A 20,908-nucleotide genomic window follows, 5' to 3' on the forward strand; every position below is an offset into this window, starting at 1 on the left:
AAGAGTCAATGTGCATTCTGGGACTACTCATCTAACACAATGAATGGAAGCTGGTCTTCAGAGGGCTGTGAACTCACATTCTCCAACAAGACCCACACCTCCTGTCAGTGCAATCATCTCACACACTTTGCAATTTTGATGTCTTCTGGTCCTTCCATTGTAAGATAGTGTTCTACTCTGTATGTTTAAATCTGTTTACATTTTTTAAATTTTGTCCTATGATATTCAACAAAATTATTTATCTGTGTGAGTCCATGGGTTTAAATAATATATGTATTCTGCTTTTTAAAATACTAAAATTATCTTTCTTTTTAGTCCTTGATTTTCACATGTCTTCAAAGATAAATTTAATCTAAGGTTTGGGTTAATGTAGAATTTATGCAAGCAGTATCCAGCAGATTGCTCGCTAAATCAAATACCCATGTATTGATCATTCAGTGTAGTTTCTAAGGAATATCTCTCTTTTAATATATTACCAAATTTTAGGGCCTTGTTTTTTGTAATGTAATATTATTTTTAACAGTACAAAGTATCTTAAAAAATTGGATATTTGGGAGCTCTGGTGGCCTAGTGGCAAGAAGCTACACTGCAATCCCAAAGGCACACGGTTCAAATCCATCAGATGCTCTGCTGGATAAGAAGGGGCAATCTCCTCCTGTACCAGTCAGACTCGATTTGACGGTACACACACACACAGTGTAATAAAATTTTAAAAAATGGTTATTTGTAAAATATTTGAGTGACATAGAATCTTATTAACTTGCAAGTTTGTTTCTCCTTATGCTAAGAGCCCCTTATGAAGTCTAGAAAATGCTCAAATATAGTAGCATCAATTTTAAAGGTGAATTTTTGCTGAATGTTAATGGGAAAATAAACCTCTCTGCTCTCTCCATTTGTGTGTATGTGTGTGTATCTCATATTCATACATATAATATTCATAAGGTCACTATAAATAGATATGAGCAAAATAAGTCACAATTGATTTGACAGCAGTGGGTTTAGGTTTTTGAGAATGAACACACACACACACACACACACACACACACGTGCATCTGAACCAATCTATAGTATCTTCATTTTCTCCATATACATACAAAAGTTAAACAATGAATAAGGAATTTCAAAGAATAATTAATGATTTTGAACTTTCATATCAAAAAAGAATATTGACTACCTTATGAACTGCCTAAAGAATAAACAAATCTTTCTTGGATGAAGTGCAACCAGATTAATCATTATAGAGGAGGAGAGAGAAACATAGTCTCAATCCTTTGAGCACATTGCTAGGTGGAGTTAGTTCTTGAAAAACACATCATTCTAGGTAAAGTATAAAGTCAGCAAAAGAGAAGGAAATCCTCCATGAAATAGATTGATACAGTGAGTTCAACAATGGGCTTGTATTAGCTGAGATTGTGTGTGGATGGTACAGAATAAGGGCAGGTTGTTCATAGGATTACTATGTGTCATGATTGACATCACCTCTTCTAACAATGACAACCGTGTGTGTGTGTGTGAGTGTGTGTGTGTGCACATACATGTGTAATATATATAAATAATACTCATATGTCTATCTTTTATCGATATATGATAAAACTAATCAACCTTGGCCATTTCAAAATCTCTGAACTATACTGTTTTGATATTCCATGTGTATGGCAGTTCTAATACCTTTGTTTAACATACTTTATATGAATTACTTCTAGAAATAATATTCATTTTTTCCATTGATAAATCTTCTTTAACCAACCATTTCACATTGCAATAACGAATTACCTTTCTAAAAGAATGAAATTGATGATGAAAACATTGTTAGACTATATACTAACATATACTGTGTCTAGAAAAAAATTTATTAACACTAAATTATTTTTTATATCAGATTTCTCTGGATATTGAACATTTTAAAAAGTATAAAATTTTCTCATCTCAATACACATTTGTATTTTTACATTTTATGAGAGTTTTGATTAATATTTCACCCAAAAATGAAGTTCATTATATATTGTAGTTCCTCTGCCAACTAACTTGCAGAGTTATTAACAGCTTTATTATTATTTTCCCCTAGGGTATTAAAGATTATAATATTCTTACAAGGATCACTCAACTAGGAATAATTATTTCATTGATTTGCCTTGCCATATGCATTTTTACCTTTTGGTTCTTCAGTGAAATTCAAAGCACCAGGACAACAATTCATAAAAATTTATGTTGTAGCCTATTCCTTGCCGAACTTGTCTTTCTTGTTGGAATCAATACAAATACTAATAAGGTATGTAGATCATCTTACTCACTTTGTGTTTTCTAAATTTGTACCTTGATAAAGATATATTTTGAAATGAAAACATGAGTTGTAATTAAAGATACAATGAGTCAAACTAGTCAAATACTAAGTGATTTGTTTTTAGACAGTCTTTTCTAAGTCTGATAATGTTGCATATCTAAGCAATCTAATTATATCTGCTAACCAAAATGCTCCTCATTACCACAGATTATTGAGACAAATTAAAACCTTGCAACAAATTGATGGAACAGCTTTTAAAATTTGTTTTATGCTCAGAAAAGCTACAAACACAGAGAAGATGAATATTGGGAATGTTAAAAATTGAACTTTAATACAGATAGGATATTGGGATGAAATATGATTAGCTTATTGTATCATTCACTTATCTTTTCATAACCGCTAATTTCAACCTATTTTTTATCTAATTTTTTAACAAGTAGTTACCATATTATTTTAGGGAAGATCCTTCATGAAGTTGATGCTAAGAAAGGATAAATATACAATAAATTTATTAATGGAAATGCAATGAGCAAAAAATGGGAAGAGAGAGACTTGGAGATCTGTTAGACCAAGATGCAGGAATGTCTCTAACTGAAGGAATAATGGAAGAAAGAATGTACCTTTAAGGAGTATCAGCAAAGTTGCCAGAGACTCTTTGAGTCTTTTGGGAGTCAGTGTGAAAATCACCTGAGAATTGTCATGTCACCTGGGAACTCTGCTATGCTTAGTCATGGTCTGTGGGAGTTTAACAATTGGCTTGAGAGTATAGTAGCTGAAACCATGGGTCAATTACACTCTGCATTTAGAGACTAGAGGAGCGTATCCTTGTGACTACAAAAATACTGAGTTGCTTCCGTATCTCTATTAGAAATTTCTCAAGTATTGCAGCTATCAGTTATTAAGATTTTTCTTGCAGAAAATTCCCACAAAGCACATATTTAAAAAATATTTGCTAGATGATCACTTGTTTATTTTTTAAATTATTATACTAGTTTATTTACAAATTTGAATACATTGTTTTCCAGACAGATGCTTCCAATTTCCCTCACCCCCCCATCAAATTATACAACCCCATGATTAATCCCCATCTCCCCTCGAATAGTCTCATCCCTCTGCTTCCACCCTCCTCCCCCCTGGATCCTTATAGTCATTCTACAATAATGGTTTTATACAATATTTGTCCTTTTGGGACTGAGTTAGTTCACTCAGCATAGTGTTCTCCAGTCCCTCTCAAGTTAGGTAATTATTTACAAAATCTTTACTCCTGTGTGCTGCATAGTATTCCATTGTGTGAATATAATTTCTCAATCCATTTGTTTGTGGTTGGACATCTGGGCAGTTCGCATGTTCTTGGGATGGTGAATAACACTGCTAAGGACACTGGTATACAAGTCTCCGTTTGTGCCTCAGTTCTCATTTTTTCAGGGTATATTCCAAGTAGTGGAATAGCTGGGTCATATGGAATTTCTATGTTCAGCTTTTTGAGGAAATGCCAAACTGCCTTCCACAATGGTTGCACCATTTTACAATCCCAGCAACATTGTATAAGAGTTCCTTTCTCACCACATCCTCTAAAACATCTATTACTTTCTGTCATGTTAAACTTTGCCACTTCTACTAGAGTGAAATGGTAGCTCATCATGGTTTTGATTTGCATCTCTCTTATTGCCAGTGATTCAGAGCAATATACACTATTTTAGCTTGTTAGGTAATAGACATCAGGCACTACCTTGAAACATTCTAAATCCCATGGAAGCACATTGCTCACCTTTCTCCCTTGGATTGGCTGGCAGATTTGAACCATATACTTTTTGATTGGCAGCACAACTCCTTACCATTAAGCCACCAGTGCTCCCTTAAAAATCCCACCAAAACAAACGATAAAAACAAAAAGTATTTTCATTGAGTCAGAATTGATTCATAGATAAGTTATTGATCCAGTGCATTTGCAGAGACCATAGATTGTATAGGAAGAGATTGCCCATCCTTGTCCTGTGGATCCGCTGATGGATTCAAGCGACCCACTTTAAGGTTAGTAGAGCAACTCCCTACTGACTAGGTGATAAGACCTCCTTACAACAAAGATCCTTATTTTTTTCTCATTGTTTTTGAGTAAGAAACATCTCATAGTTGAATCTCCAGCAGGTTTTCAGAGGCTGTAAATTTCATGGGAGAACATTGCCCATCTTACTCCCACAGATCAGCTACTGGATTTGAACCTCTCAGCTTTGGGTTTGTAATGCACCTCCTTACCCAGTAGGCCACACCAAAGCTCTCTAAAGCACATAGAAGCATGTGATGATTTTATTTCTTATAAGATTAACTTTAAATAATTACAAATTATATGTCACTGAAGCCGATTTGAATTTACGTATTTTAATTACTACTTTGTATCTATTTTATAAACCTCTTTTCACTCTGATGGTCTAGCCAAAGGGATTTGCTCTGTAACCTTAAAGACCACCATCCTGGTGGTTTGAACCCATTAGCTATTCTGTGGGAGAAATATGTGTAGTCTACTTTCATGTAATGAAACTCACTGGAGAGTCAGCTGAGAGTCAGTTTGGTTGTGAAGGCAATACATTTGAGGAGCTTTTAAAAAAAATATTTGTCACCTAATCAGAAATCATTATGTTGTTCAGTATGAAATGAACAATAATTATCATAAAAGGGGGGAAAGCCATTACCAAAATAAAAGCCATATTGTTATTGTCATTATATACCTTTGAGTTAGAAATGACTCCTAGCTCACCCTCCAGTGGATTTTCAGAGGCAGTAAATCATACAAGGAGGAAATTGTGCATATTCTTCCTGTGGAGAACCTGGTGGATGCAAACCAGGGGCATTTTGGTTGGCAGTGCAACTCCTTACTACTAAGCCACTACAGCTCCCTAGAAACCAATTTATAGCATAAAATACTCACCAAAGTTTCTAGGTTTACCTCTAAATACTCCATACATTATTGCATAAAACAATGTATAAAAATGACAAGTCACAAAAACTTAACTTTATTATAGAATTCATGGGTTTTCGTATTGATAAAGCTCAGTTCTTTGCAATCAGTTGCATATAGTGAATTGTAAACTTTTAACATTTGACACAAATGTATTCATATGATTAAGAGCCCATTGAACGGCATCATTTAGAGAAAAAACTCTCTAGTTTATGTTGTGATTATTTCAAATCACGTGTTGCTAATGGCTTATTTTTCTTTCATTTTTAGCTCTTCTGTTCAATCATAGCTGGGCTGCTACATTACTTCTTTCTAGCTGCCTTTGCATGGATGTGCATTGAAGGAATACACCTCTACCTCATTGTTGTGGGAGTTATCTACAACAAGGGGTTTCTACACAAGAATTTTTATATCTTTGGCTACCTGAGCCCAGCTGTAGTAGTTGGATTTTCAGCAGCATTGGGATACAGATATTATGGCACCACCAAAGTGTAAGTTTAAATCATTTCTTGATCAGAAATGTAATTTTTAATGTTCTCTCATATAATTGAGAATTTTATTTTAGTGAAGTATACACAAAAATATTCATAGGTTATATGTGTTACATACTTTTCAGGTGTTGGCTTAGCACAGAAAACAACTTTATTTGGAGTTTTATAGGACCAGCATGCCTTATCATTCTTGTACGTATGTATGAAAATCTTACTTGAGTTTAAAAAATGGTGAATAAAAATATTTAAATTCCCAGAAATCACATATTATCTTTTGAAGGAAAACAACTACGATGACTTTAAAGTATTTACTTACTATTATTTTTCACTTATTGTATTGTTATTGCAAAACACACTTGTATCCTGGACCTTTATATCCTGAATTCAAAGTATAATGGTTTATTTCCTCCTCTTAGAGGAAGATCGATTTCTGCATAAAGTCTGGGGTTTGTTTATATGGTGAAAAACTATTTTCTATTTATCAGTAGGATCTCAGCATACTTCAATACTGAGCGTGTGCCAACAAGCTGATAATCTGGCATTTTAGATGTTTATGTTATTTAATCTTTTATCGATGATCAGTCATCTTTGAAGATTAGACTGTCATCTTTATAGTTTTATGATCCTTCTGTACCCTGTCATCATGAAAGTGACTTTAAACTAAATTGCGACGTCAGAGACAAGAACCTACTATTTCTTATGAGCAGACAAGTCATATATTGATAGTCCTATTTCAGCAAGGAAAAGGCTTTTTAATTCTTATTGGAAGTGGTTTCAAACCTACAAATTTGGCAGGTATTATATGTTCCATTCTAAATAAAGACACTTTTATATGTCTCCAGAGCATTTCTAAATGCTGTACATTTCCAACAGCTTTTCTGAGTATAATAGCCTGTCAATGAATCTAGGAAATACGACAAGACTCGAGAATGGACTGAATTGTAGGTACAGGTGTTTTGACAATATTTTGAAGAACTTGGTCCCATATGTATTGACCACAAATTGACAATCTTTTTAAAATATTCTCATTTGTTTTGTTTTACTTTGTTTCCTTTTTCTTTCACACCCTTTTCCCATGAGTTCTTTATCATCTTTAGGTAGTTGCTGAATGAAGAAATACTTCATTTGCAAAGGAGAAAATTTTTATGAAGCTTTATTATTTTTAAAAGCAGTGGCAAAATAAAATATGCCTAAAACTAAAACTCTTAATCATTGCAGAAAAAAAGTTTGTATTTTCACATTGATTCTACCAATATGAAAAGAAACCATTCACTAAAGTTCAACTAAAAAACTTCAGACATGATGTATTATATTCTCAAAATTTTCCTCTCACTTAAGTCTACTACCTAAATGGTTCTCCACTCATATATTGTCATCTCCAAGATTTAACTGAATATTATATATGAAGGAATTTACATATTCTGATTTTACTTTTTTCAGACTTATAAAGGGATAATCTCGCATATTATTTCTTACCAGTGACAGTTATATAGAACAGTGGTTTTTGTGGTTTAGATGAATATAACAGAATAGAAATTATACTGAATATGTTGGAGAAAACAGCATATTCATCTAAAGTAAGAAGGAAGAATTATTTCCTACAATTGGTATTAAATAGTTGTTTCTGTAAGGGAGTAGATAACTTTACATTATTTATAGTACTATCTACAGATTTTATATGGTGGTGTTTTTATGGTTATGAGTCTTTAAGTTGATTATGACTAATAGCAACTATGAAAAATGGCTCAGAAGCTTTCATGATCCTGACCATACGGTTTCCAACATACCTGACTCCATTTCCATAGTCACTGTGTCAGTCCATCTCATACAAGCTGGAGAAGCTCAATATCAGCTGTGAAAACTAGGCCGGGGGCTGATTGTGGAACAGACCACCAATTACTCATATGCAAGTTCAAGCTGAAGCTGAGGAAAATTAAACCAAATCCACAGGAGCCAAAATATGACTTTGGTTTCATACCACCTGAATTTCAGAATCATCTCAGGAACAGGTTTGAGGCCTTGAACACTAATGAGCGAAGACCAGATGAGTTGTGGGAGGATGTCAAAGGTATCATCCAGGAAGAGTGCAAACGGTTATTACAAAGACAGAAGAGGAAGAAAAGACCAAAATAGATGTCAGAAGAGACTCTGAAGATTGCACTGGAGCGTAGAGAAGCCAAAGCACAAGGAAGAATTCAAGATACTAAAGAGCTGAACAGAAGATTCCAAAAGGCTGCTCGGAATGACAAAGCAAAATACTACAATGAAATGTGCGAGGAGCTAGAGTCAGAAAATCAAAAGGGCCGAACTCACTCAGCATTTCTTAAGCTCAAGGAACTGAAGAACAGATTCAAACCTAGAGTTATTGTAATCAAGGATGCTTTGGGCAGAATATTAAATGATCCAGGAAGTATTAAAAGAAGATAGAAGGAATATACTGAGTCATTATATAGAAAGGAACTCGCAGATACAGAGGAATTTAAAGAAAGAACATATGAGCAAGAGCCTATGGTGATGAAGGAAGAAGTTCAAGCTACTTTGAAGGAAATAGCAAAAAAATAAGGCCCCAGGAATAGATGGTATACCAATTGAAGTATTCCAGATAACAGATGTTGCCCTGGATGTGCTCACCAAGCTGTGCCAAGAAATCTGGAGAACAACCACTTGGCCAGCTGACTGTAAGAGATCTATATTTGTTCCGATTCCAAAGAAAGGTGACCCAGCTGAGTGTGGAAACTACAGAAGAGTGTCATTGATTTCACATGCAAGCAAGTTCTACTGAAAATTATCCAAAAATGATTAGAACAGCACATCAGCAGAGAATTGCCGGAAGTCCAGGCTGCATTTAGAAGGGGTAGTGGTATTAGGGATATTGTTCCTGCTGTTAGATGGATCTTGGCGGAAAGCAGAGAATACCAGAAGAATGTCTATCTATGTTTCATTGATTATGCAAAGGCATTTGACTGTGTGGATCATAACAAACTGAAGCCTGCCTTATTTATCCTAGTCAGTCTCACTGACTCCAACACTTGGCCTCTTTACCCCACTTACTGTGTCAATCCATCTCATCTGGGATCTTCCTCTTCTGCATTGTCCCTCTATTCTTCTATGCATGATGTCCTTCTCCAAGGACTGGTCCCTCTTAGCAACATGACCAAAGCATATGAAACTACTTCTAAATCCTTGCTTCCAGGGAGCAACCTGGTTTGACCCTCCCTAGGTCGAACCCACTTATTTTCTTGACATTCCATGGTATCTTCAATACTCTTCTCCAGCACCACAGAATAAAGTAATTTATTCTTCTTTAGTCACCCATAGTTATTATCCAGCTCTCTGATGTGTAGCAAGTAATTGTGAAGACCATGGTCTCTAGATTGGTTATCTTTGCTTTTTAGCACTCTGGAGAGTTCTCTGACAGCAGATTTTTCCCAGTGCAATTTGTCTTTTGATTTCCTGGCTGCTTGTACCAAGAGTGTCGTTGTGGACCCAAGCAAGCCAAAATGATTAACTATCTTAATATTTTCTCCACCTATCATGGTGCTATCAATAGGCCTCATGGCAAGAATCTTTGTCTTCTTAATGTTGAGCTTCAATCTATTTGAAGATTGCAATCTTTGACTTTCTGCAGAGAACTCTTCAGGTCTTCTTAGTTTCAGGGATCAAGGTTTTGCCATTTGCAAACCAGGTTGTTGATGAGTCACCCTCTAATTCTGATGCTACATTTCTCCTCATAAAGTCCAGCCTTCTGAATGATTTGCTCAGTTTGATTGAAAAGCTATGAAAACAGGATGTATCCCTAAGGCACTCCATTCTTGATTTTCATGAAGTATTTCTTTGCTCTGTTCTGACAACTGCCTATAGTTATATCAAGTGTTCTGGGACTCCCAGTTTGTTTGTTTTTCTCAAGGTTAGCCACAATTTTTTGTGATCCATACAGTCAAATGCCTTTGTATAGTGGATAAAATACAAATGAATGTTCTTCTGGTACTCTTTGCTTTCAGCCATGATCTATCGGACATTTGCTATATGTGCCTAGTGCTACTACCTTTCCTTTTCTTTTTTTCTGGCAGTTCTCTATCACTGTACTGTGAGAGTCATTTTAGGATAATCTTCAGCATTATTTTGCCTGCAAAATATTGTTTTTGTGATGATAATATTATATTAGTGATGTTGTTGTAATCTGTCAAGTCTCCTGTGACTCATAACGATCCTATGTACAACAGCCCTAAACCCTACGCTTTCTAGTGCCAATCTTACTGTCTCCAACACACCTATCCTCATTAACCCAGACACTGAATCAATCCATTTTCAAAAAGGGTCTTCCTCTCTTGTGTTGTCCCTCTACCCTCCAAAGAATGACGTCCCTCTCCAAAGACTGGTCCCTCCTTGCAACATAGCCAAAGTATGTCAGATAAAGCTTCAGAATCCTTGCTTCCAAGGAGCAGCCTGGTTTCACCCTCTCCAGGATGAATCTGTTTCTTCTTTTAGCAGTCCATGGCATATTCAATACACTTCTTCAACACCACAGCTGAAAGGCAGCAATCTCCTCCTGTCATCCCTCCTCATTGGCCAGCTCTTTGATGTATAGCATGTGATTACAAAGACCATGGCTTTTATCAGGTACACTTTAGTCTCCAGACTGACACTGTTGCTCTTCAGAACTTTGGAGAGGTCTCTGACAGCATGCTATTGTTGGATAATTGCCACACTGTTGGATCACCTCTTTTTTTGAATGCTTATAAATATGGATCTCTTCCAGTCAATTGGACAGGTAGTTGTCCTCCAGATTTCTTGGCACAAACTGACGAGCATGGCCAGGGCAACATCTGTTTTCTGAAATATGTCAGTTGACATTCCATCAATTTCTGGGAACCCTGATTGTTGCTAATTCCTTAAGTGCAGCTTGAACTTCTCTTTTATCACAATTGTCTTTTGATCTTATATTGTTTCATTAAATTCTTCTGTGCCAGCCAATAGTTTCAGTACAGTGACTCTGTGTACTCCCTCCATCTTTTTTTGATGTTTCCTGGTTTAGTCAATATTCTGTATATTCGATATTTATAGCATTCTTATATATTGCTACAAGGGATTTGAATTTGTTCTTCAATCCTGTCAGCTTAAGATATGCTGAGCGAGTTTGTCCCCATTGATTTTCTGACCTCAGGTATTTGTGCATTTCTTTATAATACTTTGTTTTGTCTTCTCAAGTGTCCTTTGAAATAATCTGTTCAGCTCCTTAACTTGCTGATTTCTTCCTTTTGCTTTGGATTCTAACATTCTAGTGCCATATTCAGGGTATCTTCTGACATCCATCTCAGTCTTTTCTTACTCATCTGTCTTTATATTGACCTTTTGCCTTCTTTCTGGATGATATCAATTATATTCTCCCACAGAGCTTTTCTGGTCTTCGTTCATTAGTGTTCAAGACCTCAAACCTCTTCATGAGATGGTTTTTAAATTCAGATAAGATAGCCTCAAAGTCAAATTTTGGTTCTTGTGGATTCATTTTCATTATCTTTAGCTTCAGTTTGAACTTACATATGAATATTTGATGGTCTGTTTCACAATCAGAACATGATCTAGTTTCACACCTGAAACTGAGCTTCTCCAAGGATTCTTTCCTTAACCGTAATCAATTTGAATCCTTTTTAAACCGTCAAGTAAGTTCCATTTGTGAGTTGTCATTTGTGTTTCCTTATAAAAGGTACTTGCAATGAATAAATCATTGATTGTATATACTTCTATCATTATATGTTCTGCCTCATTTCTGTCACCAAGTCCATGTTTTCCAACTTCTGAATTGTCTCCCTTGTCCTAAGGTTTTGTATATCAGCCACTCATTTTTATTAATAAACCTTTGTTGCATGTTTGATTGATTTCCTACTACAAAAATTGGTAAAAATATTTCTCCTCCTTGACTCTGGTTATTGGTGCATAAATTTGAATGATATTGGTAGCAACAAGTCTTCCTTGTATGGGTTTGGATATTACTGTATTGCTCACAACATTGTGTTTCAAAATGGGTCTAATAATGGTCTTTTAAACTATGAATGTGACTCCATTTTTTCTCACCTTTTCTTTTCTAGCATAATAGATCCTGTGACTGTATGATTCAATATGTCCCATGTCAGTCCCTTCATATCAATAATGTTAGTGATATTGTTTAGTAATTTCCCCATTCTATTGGATCACCTTTTGTTGGGTATGGGAATAAATATGGACGTCTTTCAGTCATTTGGCCAGGTAAATGTCCTCCTGATTTCTTAGTATAATCTGGCGAGCATGTCCAGGGCTGCATGTATTTGTTGAAATTTGTTAATTTGTATTCTGTCAATTCCTGGGGGCTTCTTTTTTTGTCAATTCCTTTAAAGCAGTTTGAACTTCTACCTTTATTACCATTGGTTCACATGCTACTTTATTCAATATTTCTAGAAGTGTCAGCCAATTTGTTTGTTTGTTACAATGACTCCATGTATTTCTTCCATCATTTTTAATGCTTCCTGGATCATTTAAGATTTTGCCTATTGCATCTTTCAGTATTGCAACTCGAGGCTTGAATTTTTCTCTAATTCCATCAGTTTAAGGTAAATTCTCTGTAAGTTCTTAAGTGAGTTCTTCTCTTTTGGTTCTCTGTTTCCAGCTCTTTGCCCATTTCCTTATAGCCCTTTGATTTGTCTTTATGAGCTGCCCTTTGAAATCTTCAGTTCAACTCTTCAATGTCCTTATTTCTTTCCTTTGTTTTACCTTCTCAGTGTTCTAGTAGAATAATCAGACTCTTTTCTGACATCTATTTCATTTTCCTCCCCTCTTCTGCCTTTCTAATGATCTTTTACATTCTTCTTGGATGATATTCTTGATATTATTCCATAGCTCCTCTGGTCTTTATTCATTAGTTTGTAAGACCTCAAGCGTGTTCTTGGGATGATTTTTAAATTCAGGTGGGGTAGACAATAGGTTCTATTTTTGTGATTGTTGTATTTGTTTTCATTTTCTTTAGCTTTAACTTGAACTTGCACATGAGTAGTTGACGGTCTGTTTCACACTCGGCACCTGTCCTGGTTTCTCCAGCTGATATTGCATGTCTTCAATGATTCTTTCCACAGATGTAATCAAGAGTATTTATTTAGTCATACAAGATTTGACTATAATACATATGCTTTTTGTTGTTTGGATTTGTTAAAAATCTCTAGTGCACTGATATCACAGTTTGTTCTGAACAAATCTGAAACTTGTGCTTTAACAAACAAAATTTCTGTAAGACAACCTAAAACAGTGTTATTACTTGACCTCCTTGCATTTCTTCTACAGAACAAGAACTAGGTGCTCATTCTAATGATATTAATGGTATTTTCTTCATTTTTATGAATGCCGTTTTGAGGTATGTCTAATTTGCAATTTCAATGTAAAAGACCTGTGAGAAAAATATGCAGATGAGTAGGAATTAAGTTAGTTTAATAATGATGGCTTTCTTATACCCCATGGCATGTAGTTTCAAACAAATATTCCAGATTTCAATCCACTATGGTAAGTGTTAACTGGGTAGATACTTGAACAGCCACATCTTTTCACTGATCACTTGAAAGTAATTCCTTAGGTGTTGACTCATTAATATTAAGGACCTCTTAGAATTTTGAAGAATGAACCAATGACCTCATTGAGACATTGAAAATGTTAAGATTACAACTGTATATGAAAAGGCCTAGCCATGTTTTTAAGATTTAGCTGTGCAAGAAAGTAGCTTCCAAAATCTTTATACAGGGAGCTGCATATGACAGATAATTTCTATAATTATTTCTTCAGAACTTTTAATCTTTAATGCTGAAGTTGTTTCAATTAAAACAATGCAAGGCATTAGATTCAAGTACAAAACTACAAAGAAAAGTTTATAAAAATAATATAATTTTTAAATAGAAATCAAAGTTTCACATACACTTTTAGTATTGAACAATAAAATGTGCTTGATTGAAGCGAATACTTATTAAGCAGTGCTGAGATAAAGAAATTTCTTTTTTATTTTTTTCAGAAAGGTTAGCTGTGATTCCAATTTAAAGGAACATTCCCCTAATTAAGTGTTACAACTATATAGCACCTCTTTTCTAATTTTTCCTGCAAATCCATTGAACATTTTCTGGGAATATCCTTCACTCTTATATCCAACTCTCTGAATTGTCTTTTATTGGGAAATACTTACTAAAATTCGCTACACAGTTGAATCTTTGCAAAGTCAGTATAACTCAGATGAGCATCTTTCTTGTCCTCTCTGCTTTCATCCAAGATCCACATAATATTTGCAGTGGCATCACCTTTCATCCCAAGTCCTGTTTTCAGTCTGACTTGAATTTCAGGCAGTGTTTTGTGATCTACTGCTGCAGCTATTTATTAAGTATCTTCAAAACATTTTGCTTGTGTCAACAGTAGCAATATTGATGGAAACTTTTTTCATTCTTTTCTACCCATTTTCTTTGAAATTGGCACAAATATGTATCTCTTCCAATCTTGGTTAGGTAGCTATCTTTCATATCTCTCGGGATAGGGGAAATGAGTAAGCACTTCCTGTATTTCATTCATTTGTTAAAACATCTCCGTTGCTTTCTGGGGCCTTGTTTTCCCCAGCGCTTTCAGTGCAATTTGGTTATTTGCTATCTTCTGAAATGGTTGAAGTGAACCAGTCCTTTTTTGTCTACTGACTGTATTTTCTTTCCATCTTCTTTTTATGCTTACTGCATTATTTAACATTTTTCCTATAAAACTCTTCAATATAACATCTCATGACTTTCTTCTTTAGTCTTTCAGTGGGAAAATTGATGAGTATGTCTTCTCTTAGTTTTTAAACTCCAGATATTTTCATATTTTATTACCCTAATTTGTCTTCTTGAAGGACCATTCCAAATCTTTTGTTCAGCTATTTCACTTCATCTTTTTAAAATTTTGTTCTAGCTACTTTATGTTTAAGAGCGAATTTGAAAGTCAACTCTAACATTGTCTTTTTAATGATAATTTCCATTTTCAGTTATAATGTTCTTACTGTCATCCTGCAGGGGGTTTTTTTGCCGTTGTTCATTCATGTTCATTTCATCAAATCTGCCCTTATTCCCCCCCCCTACATAATAAACTGCTTTATTTGAGGATAAATATCTTTATTTGACATTGAGAGGGCCAGCCCTCCTGCCTCCTGTTGGTGTCTCCTGCAGGCTTGGAAATCATTGACCTAGCCTAGCAGATGGGAGACAAGTACAATCAGGCCAAATCTGTTATTTCTATAACCTTTAAATTCACTAACAATGCACTTTGGATCACACAGACTTATTTTAATATTTTTTCATCATCAACTTCATTGGTATATGTTGTTGTTGTTGTTGTTGTTGTTGTTGTTGTTGTTGTTAGGTGCTATTGAGTCGAGTATGATTCAGTGACCCTGTGAACAGCAGATGTGAACTCTATCCGATCCTGTGTCATCCTCACAATCTCTCGCACCAACCAAACCCATTGCTGCAGGTGCAGTGTCAGTACACACGGTTGAGGATCTTCTTTTCACTATCCTCCACATTTCCAAGCATGAAGTCCCTCTCTAATGAATAATCAGTTCTAGCTACATGTCCTAAGTAGATGAGACAAAGTCATCATCTTTGCCTTCAAGGCATACAAGCAATTGATTATCTCTTCACAGTTCACACTTGGCTTTTTTTTCTGAATAATGAAATAGAGTTTTTCTATGATTGCCTTACCACAAATGTAGTTAACTTAATTCCTTTCCTTTGTATTTATAAAGTTTGTATTTGTCTTGAAATTCGTGTATACGTGTATGTATTTGTGTGTGCACGTGCATGTGTGCGAACACACATATACATCATAAATATTAGAAAAAGAATTAAAATCTTGGTTTAAGTGATGGCTTTTGAATGACCACATTAAAAATGTATTAGAAACACTATCTGCTGTAAATTTTAAAAGCTGTGGATAATAGCACCAATGTTTTAATTACATGCTTTAATTTAATGGCATTGCATTTCTTAGAAGCATCTTCTTGTGACCTCTGTGACTCAACATACTTTAATATTCTAACCTTTCCTCCATATTATGTATTAATAAGTATTTCAGTGCCTGTAACATTTAGCTTTTTTTTCATATTATGTTGACCTTCTTGAAACAATTGGTAGCTAGAATTTTAAAAAGAAAAAGTACAGTAAAAAAAAAAAACTTAGCATAAATAATACATTTATAGCTTTCAATGTGTTCCCATACTTGGAAGTTATATTCTTACTGGAAATACCTTCAAAGATAATCTTCTTCAAAAATTCACACTAGAAAAAATTCATAAAACTTGGATAACTTCACAGATATTGTATGTCCAAAAACACATCTTAAGAAAATTCCCTTGTATCTCTATATCCCATTTAGAAATAATTAGTCAAGGTGAAGCTCATCACAATATTTCTTTACAAACGTGCTTTTACAGTGAGTGCTTCTCCATATGGTGATAAACATCATAGGTATTGGTAGAACAAGCTAAGTATTGCAATCATTATTCATTTTATATTTGCGTAGTCTTCTAATCTTCACAAAACATTTTTACATCTTAGTTAATCCCTAAGAAATCATTGTGATACTTCTAAAGGAAAACAGTAATGACATTTAGTAAAGGGTAATGTTTATCAGATTTTCACACTTTACTACTTATAATCTTGTCTTAAACATGTATGTTGCTGAATAAGTTCCAATTTAGACAATCCGGCGCATGTTTGAGTAGAACTTTGTTCCATAGGGTTTTCAGTTACTGTTATTTCAGAAATAGGAATCTTTCTCCCCAATCTCCTTGTGGTAGACTCAAACTTTCAAACTTTTTTTTTAACTTGTTTTTGGTGAAACATTCTTCTAGGTTATGTAATGCTGGTATGTCCACTTGCTGTACAGAGGTAACTCGTGGTAGCTGTGAAGCCAAACATTGTGACAGTGAAGAATCAAATGCAAGAATGGTTAGCCATAGTGGACAGTGTTTGGTGGAGATCCCTGATTAAAACAAGCTTGGAAGCAGGAGTGGCACCCACTTCCATAATATCTTGCCTCTGGAAACCGTATGAACCTGGAAAAACGATGAAAGTTATACAAATATCCGGGCCTTTCACTCATAGGGTCACTATGGGTCGCCTATGACTAGCAGGCACTTAACAACAACAAAAACAACTTTTAGTTAAGATCCAAGTACAGTAACCAATTGCATCTTCTAAATATCTACCTATTAATGTCTAGAGAGGTGTTACTATTTAAATTTTTTTTAAGATAGTAATTGGTGACACTTCCTTCAGTGTCACCAATTACTATCTTACAAAGAAGAAGTTCAAGCTGCTTTGAAGGAAATAGCAAAAAATAAGGCCCCAGGCATAGATGGTATACCAATTGAAGTATTTCTGATAACAGATGTTGCCCTGGATGTGCTCACCAAGTTGTGCCAAGATATCTGGAGAACAACCAGTTGACCAACTGACTGGAAGAGATCTATATTTGTTCCCATTCCAAAGAACGGTGACCCAACTGAGTGTGGAAACTACAGAAGAGTGTCATTGATTTCATATACAAGCAAGATTCTACTGAAGATTATCCAAAAACGATTAGAACAGCACATCAGCAGAGAATTGCCAGAAGTCCAGTCTGGGTTTAGAAGGGGTCGTGGTACTAGGGATATTATTGCTGATGTTAGATGGATCTTGGCTGAAAGCAGGGAATACCAGAAGAATGTCTATCTGTGTTTCATTGATTATGCAAAGGCATTTGACTGTGTGGATCATAACAAACTGTGGCTGACTCTGAGAAGAATGGGAATCCCAGAACATTTAATTGTGCTAATGCGAAACCTATACTTGGACCAAGAGGCAGTAGTCAGAACAGAGCAGGGTAACACTGCATGGTTCAAAATTGGGAAGGGTGTACGCCAGGGATGCATCCTGTCTCCATACCTTTTCAACATGTATGCAGAGCAGATTATCCGGGAGGCTGGGCTCTATGAGGAGAAACGTGGCATCAGGATTGGTAGAAGATCTATTAACAATCTGCGTTATGCAGATGACACAACCCTGCTTGCTGAAACTGAGGAGGACCTCATGCACTTGCTGCGGAGGGTCAAGGACTGCAGACTTCAGTATGGACTGAGGCTCAATGTCAAGAAGACAAAGATTCTCACCACTGGACCAATTGGCAGTGCAATTAACTGTTGCACATTTTCCTCCCTAGACACTCCAGTTCACTTAAAAAAGGAAAATCTTTCATTATTACTTAATTCCCCTCCCTTCCCCTAACCACTTTTCTATGAACCTCTTATTCTGGACTTTTGTCATGCAAATAATTCATAATTATATATTACTTTTAAATATATTTACATGCCAAAGTCTAAACAAGGAAGTGGCATAGAAGATTACAATGCAGGAGAATGTGAAATTGCTGACAGACACCAAGAGGAACTATGATATGGGTGAGAACCACACCCTCCATCTCCCTCTTCCATCCAGGTAAGGAAGGTAGGATGCAGCTTCCCCTCCACTGTACAAGCCTCTGAAGAAAATTATAAAGATACTTGAAAGAGATGTGCTTTTGGATCCCAAAACAGCACATCCCAAACTGCTTGTGTCTGACGACAAAAAAGACTAACAATGGTGATAGAAAAGAAAAGAATTCCTCCCTCTCTGATAGAAAAGAAAAGAGTTCCTCCCTCTCTGAAGAGATTTAGCACTTCCCACAACAAACTGTGGCTAACTCTGAGAAGAATGGGAATCCCAGAACACTTGATTATGCGTATGTGAAACCTATACTTGGACCAGTAGTCAGTCATCAGAATAGAAAAGGAAAACACTGCATGGTTCAAAATCAGAAGAGGTATATGCCAGGGATGCATCCTGTCTCCATACCTTTTCAATCTATATTCAGGACAGATCATCCAGGAAGATAAGCTCTATGAGGAGGAATGTGGCATCACTACTGGAGGAAGACTCATCAATAACTTGCATTATGCAGAAGATACAACTTTGCTTGCTGAAACGGAGGAGGACCTGAGGTATTTGCTGCAGAAGGTCAAGGGTTGCAGCCTTCAATATGGATTGAAAGTCAACATCAAGAAAACAAAGATTCTCACCACTAGGCCAATTACCAGCATTGTGATGATGGTTGAAGAGATTGTTAACAATTTTAGTTTGCTTGGCTCCACAATCAACACTACTGAGACCAATAGCCAGAAAATCAAAAGACAATGCATTGGGGAAATCTGTTGTCAGGGACCACTGCAGAGTAACGAAGATCAATAATGTCAGTCCAGAGACTAAGCTGTATCTGATCCAGACCATGGTCTTTACAATTACATGCTATGAATCAGAAAGCTGGACAACAACTAAGGATAACTGAAGAAAAATTTATGCCTTGAGTTGTAGTGCTGGAGAGGAGTCTTGAACATACCATGGACTGCGAGGAGAACAAACAGGTTCATCCTGGAGAGGGTGAAACCAGCCTATTCCTTGGAGGCAAGGATTCTGAAGTTCCATTTGATATACTTTGGGCACATTGCAGGGACAATTCTTTGGGGAGTGACATCAAGCTGGGAGGGTGGAGGGACAGAGCAAGAGACAAAGACCCTTAATGAGATGGATTTACTCAGTGACTAGGGTAATGGGTATAGGTGTGTCAGAGCTAATAAAGTTGGCTCAAGATAGAGTGGGTTTAAGAGCTGTTATATACAGGGTCACTATGAGTTCCAAGTGACTCAGTGGCGCATAACAACAACAACCAGGAGTAATTCTGCCTTCAATTCAGGCAGACATTACTGGAAGGTCAGAGTGGATGAGAAGACTGAATGGATAATGGAGGTTTATCAGGAATCTCTTTCCAGGAAGGACAATCCACCTCCAAGAGTTAAGCTTTGCAAAGATGTGTATGTTGCACAAGCCTCTGTTTAAGTCACCGTAGTGTTAACAGAAAAAACTTGAGGTGTAGGCATTTATCTAGACTTTGAGCTGGGGGATATTTCCTTTTGCAATTTGAGTACATGTTCACATATCCATTCTTTTTGATGGATTTTCTGGAAAGCTCAAGCCTTATTTCTACATTGGAAGTGATTCAAAACCTCTAACAGTCTTTGCTTTCCCAGATAATAAATGAAAAGCTCTCAGATGGACAGTCAAGTCGCTTACCTTTTGCTCCTGTAATGTATGGGCAGTAGTTTGACAGTTACTGTCTGTAACTCCATCATTTATGTTTGTTTCATTTTAGCACGATGAACAAAATATTTGTTATCATAGCATCTGAGTTGATTTTTGGGCTTTTTAAAAATCATCTTATACTGAATCTTTTTACCTTTAAATGATTGGAAAATTACAGAACAGCTAAAACCGTTATCTCAGGAATTCCTCTATACTCTACCTAGATTTTCTTTATCTCTGTATTTTTTTTTTCAAATGTGATTTAACAGAAGTTTACTGAAAAGTTGGGTTTTCATTCATTCATTGTTGCACATTTTTCTCCCTATCCCCTAGTTCACTTAAAATATATTTATATGTACTTTTTTTCATTGTTGCATCATTTATGATTTCATAGATGTATGAACAATCAACAGAAATTATAAGATCTGAAAATTAAATGTATACAGTTGTAAGTTCATGCTCCAATAAATGCATTTTGGGCAAAAAAAACTGAAACAACAATACTAAATATATCAGAATACAGATCAATTTATGGAACACAGCTCATTTGGAGCATCAGTCTGTGACAGGGTGATTTGGGGTTTTTTGTTTTGTTTTTTGGGTGTTTTTTGCAGAAGGAGACATGGGGCATAGTGCATTACATGATGCACTGTAAACCAAAAATTGTTGTGGTTTAAATCTGCCAGCTTCTCAGAGGGAGAATCAAAGATGGTCAATCTCCTCTGGTAAAGATTCAGAGCCCCCAGAAACTTGACGGAGGGTCACTATGAGTCAGAAACTCATTGGCAGTCAGTTTGTTTGTTTTTGCTTGTGGTGCGGAGGTATGTGGATGGAAAGGCACCTAGAACCTCTCTGGAACTGAGAGTGGCCAGTCTGATAAAACCAGAGTCAGAAATATAATCCACTCTACAACCCTCATTGCATACTCCTACGATAAAAATAATGCCCTAAAATATAATACTTTTAGACTATTCTCTCCCCCATAGATTTCAATGCCGTAAACATT

General features: G+C 35.8%; 1 protein-coding gene across 1 annotated transcript in view; it reads left to right on the plus strand.

The window, feature by feature from the left end:
* Positions 1-20,908, plus strand: part of ELTD1 (EGF, latrophilin and seven transmembrane domain containing 1) — a 218,516-nt gene that overhangs the window by 176,411 nt on the left and 21,197 nt on the right. Inside the window, exons 10-13 of the mRNA XM_006888583.1 lie at positions 4-159; positions 2,066-2,269; positions 5,505-5,725; positions 5,851-5,917. Coding sequence (XP_006888645.1) covers positions 4-159; positions 2,066-2,269; positions 5,505-5,725; positions 5,851-5,917 — 648 coding nt within the window. The remainder of the gene's footprint in view (positions 1-3; positions 160-2,065; positions 2,270-5,504; positions 5,726-5,850; positions 5,918-20,908) is intronic.

Source organism: Elephantulus edwardii, unplaced genomic scaffold (assembly GCF_000299155.1).
Source record: "Elephantulus edwardii isolate Elephantulus edwardi_28Jun2011 unplaced genomic scaffold, EleEdw1.0 scaffold00069, whole genome shotgun sequence".
NCBI classification, from domain to species: Eukaryota; Metazoa; Chordata; class Mammalia; order Macroscelidea; family Macroscelididae; genus Elephantulus; species Elephantulus edwardii.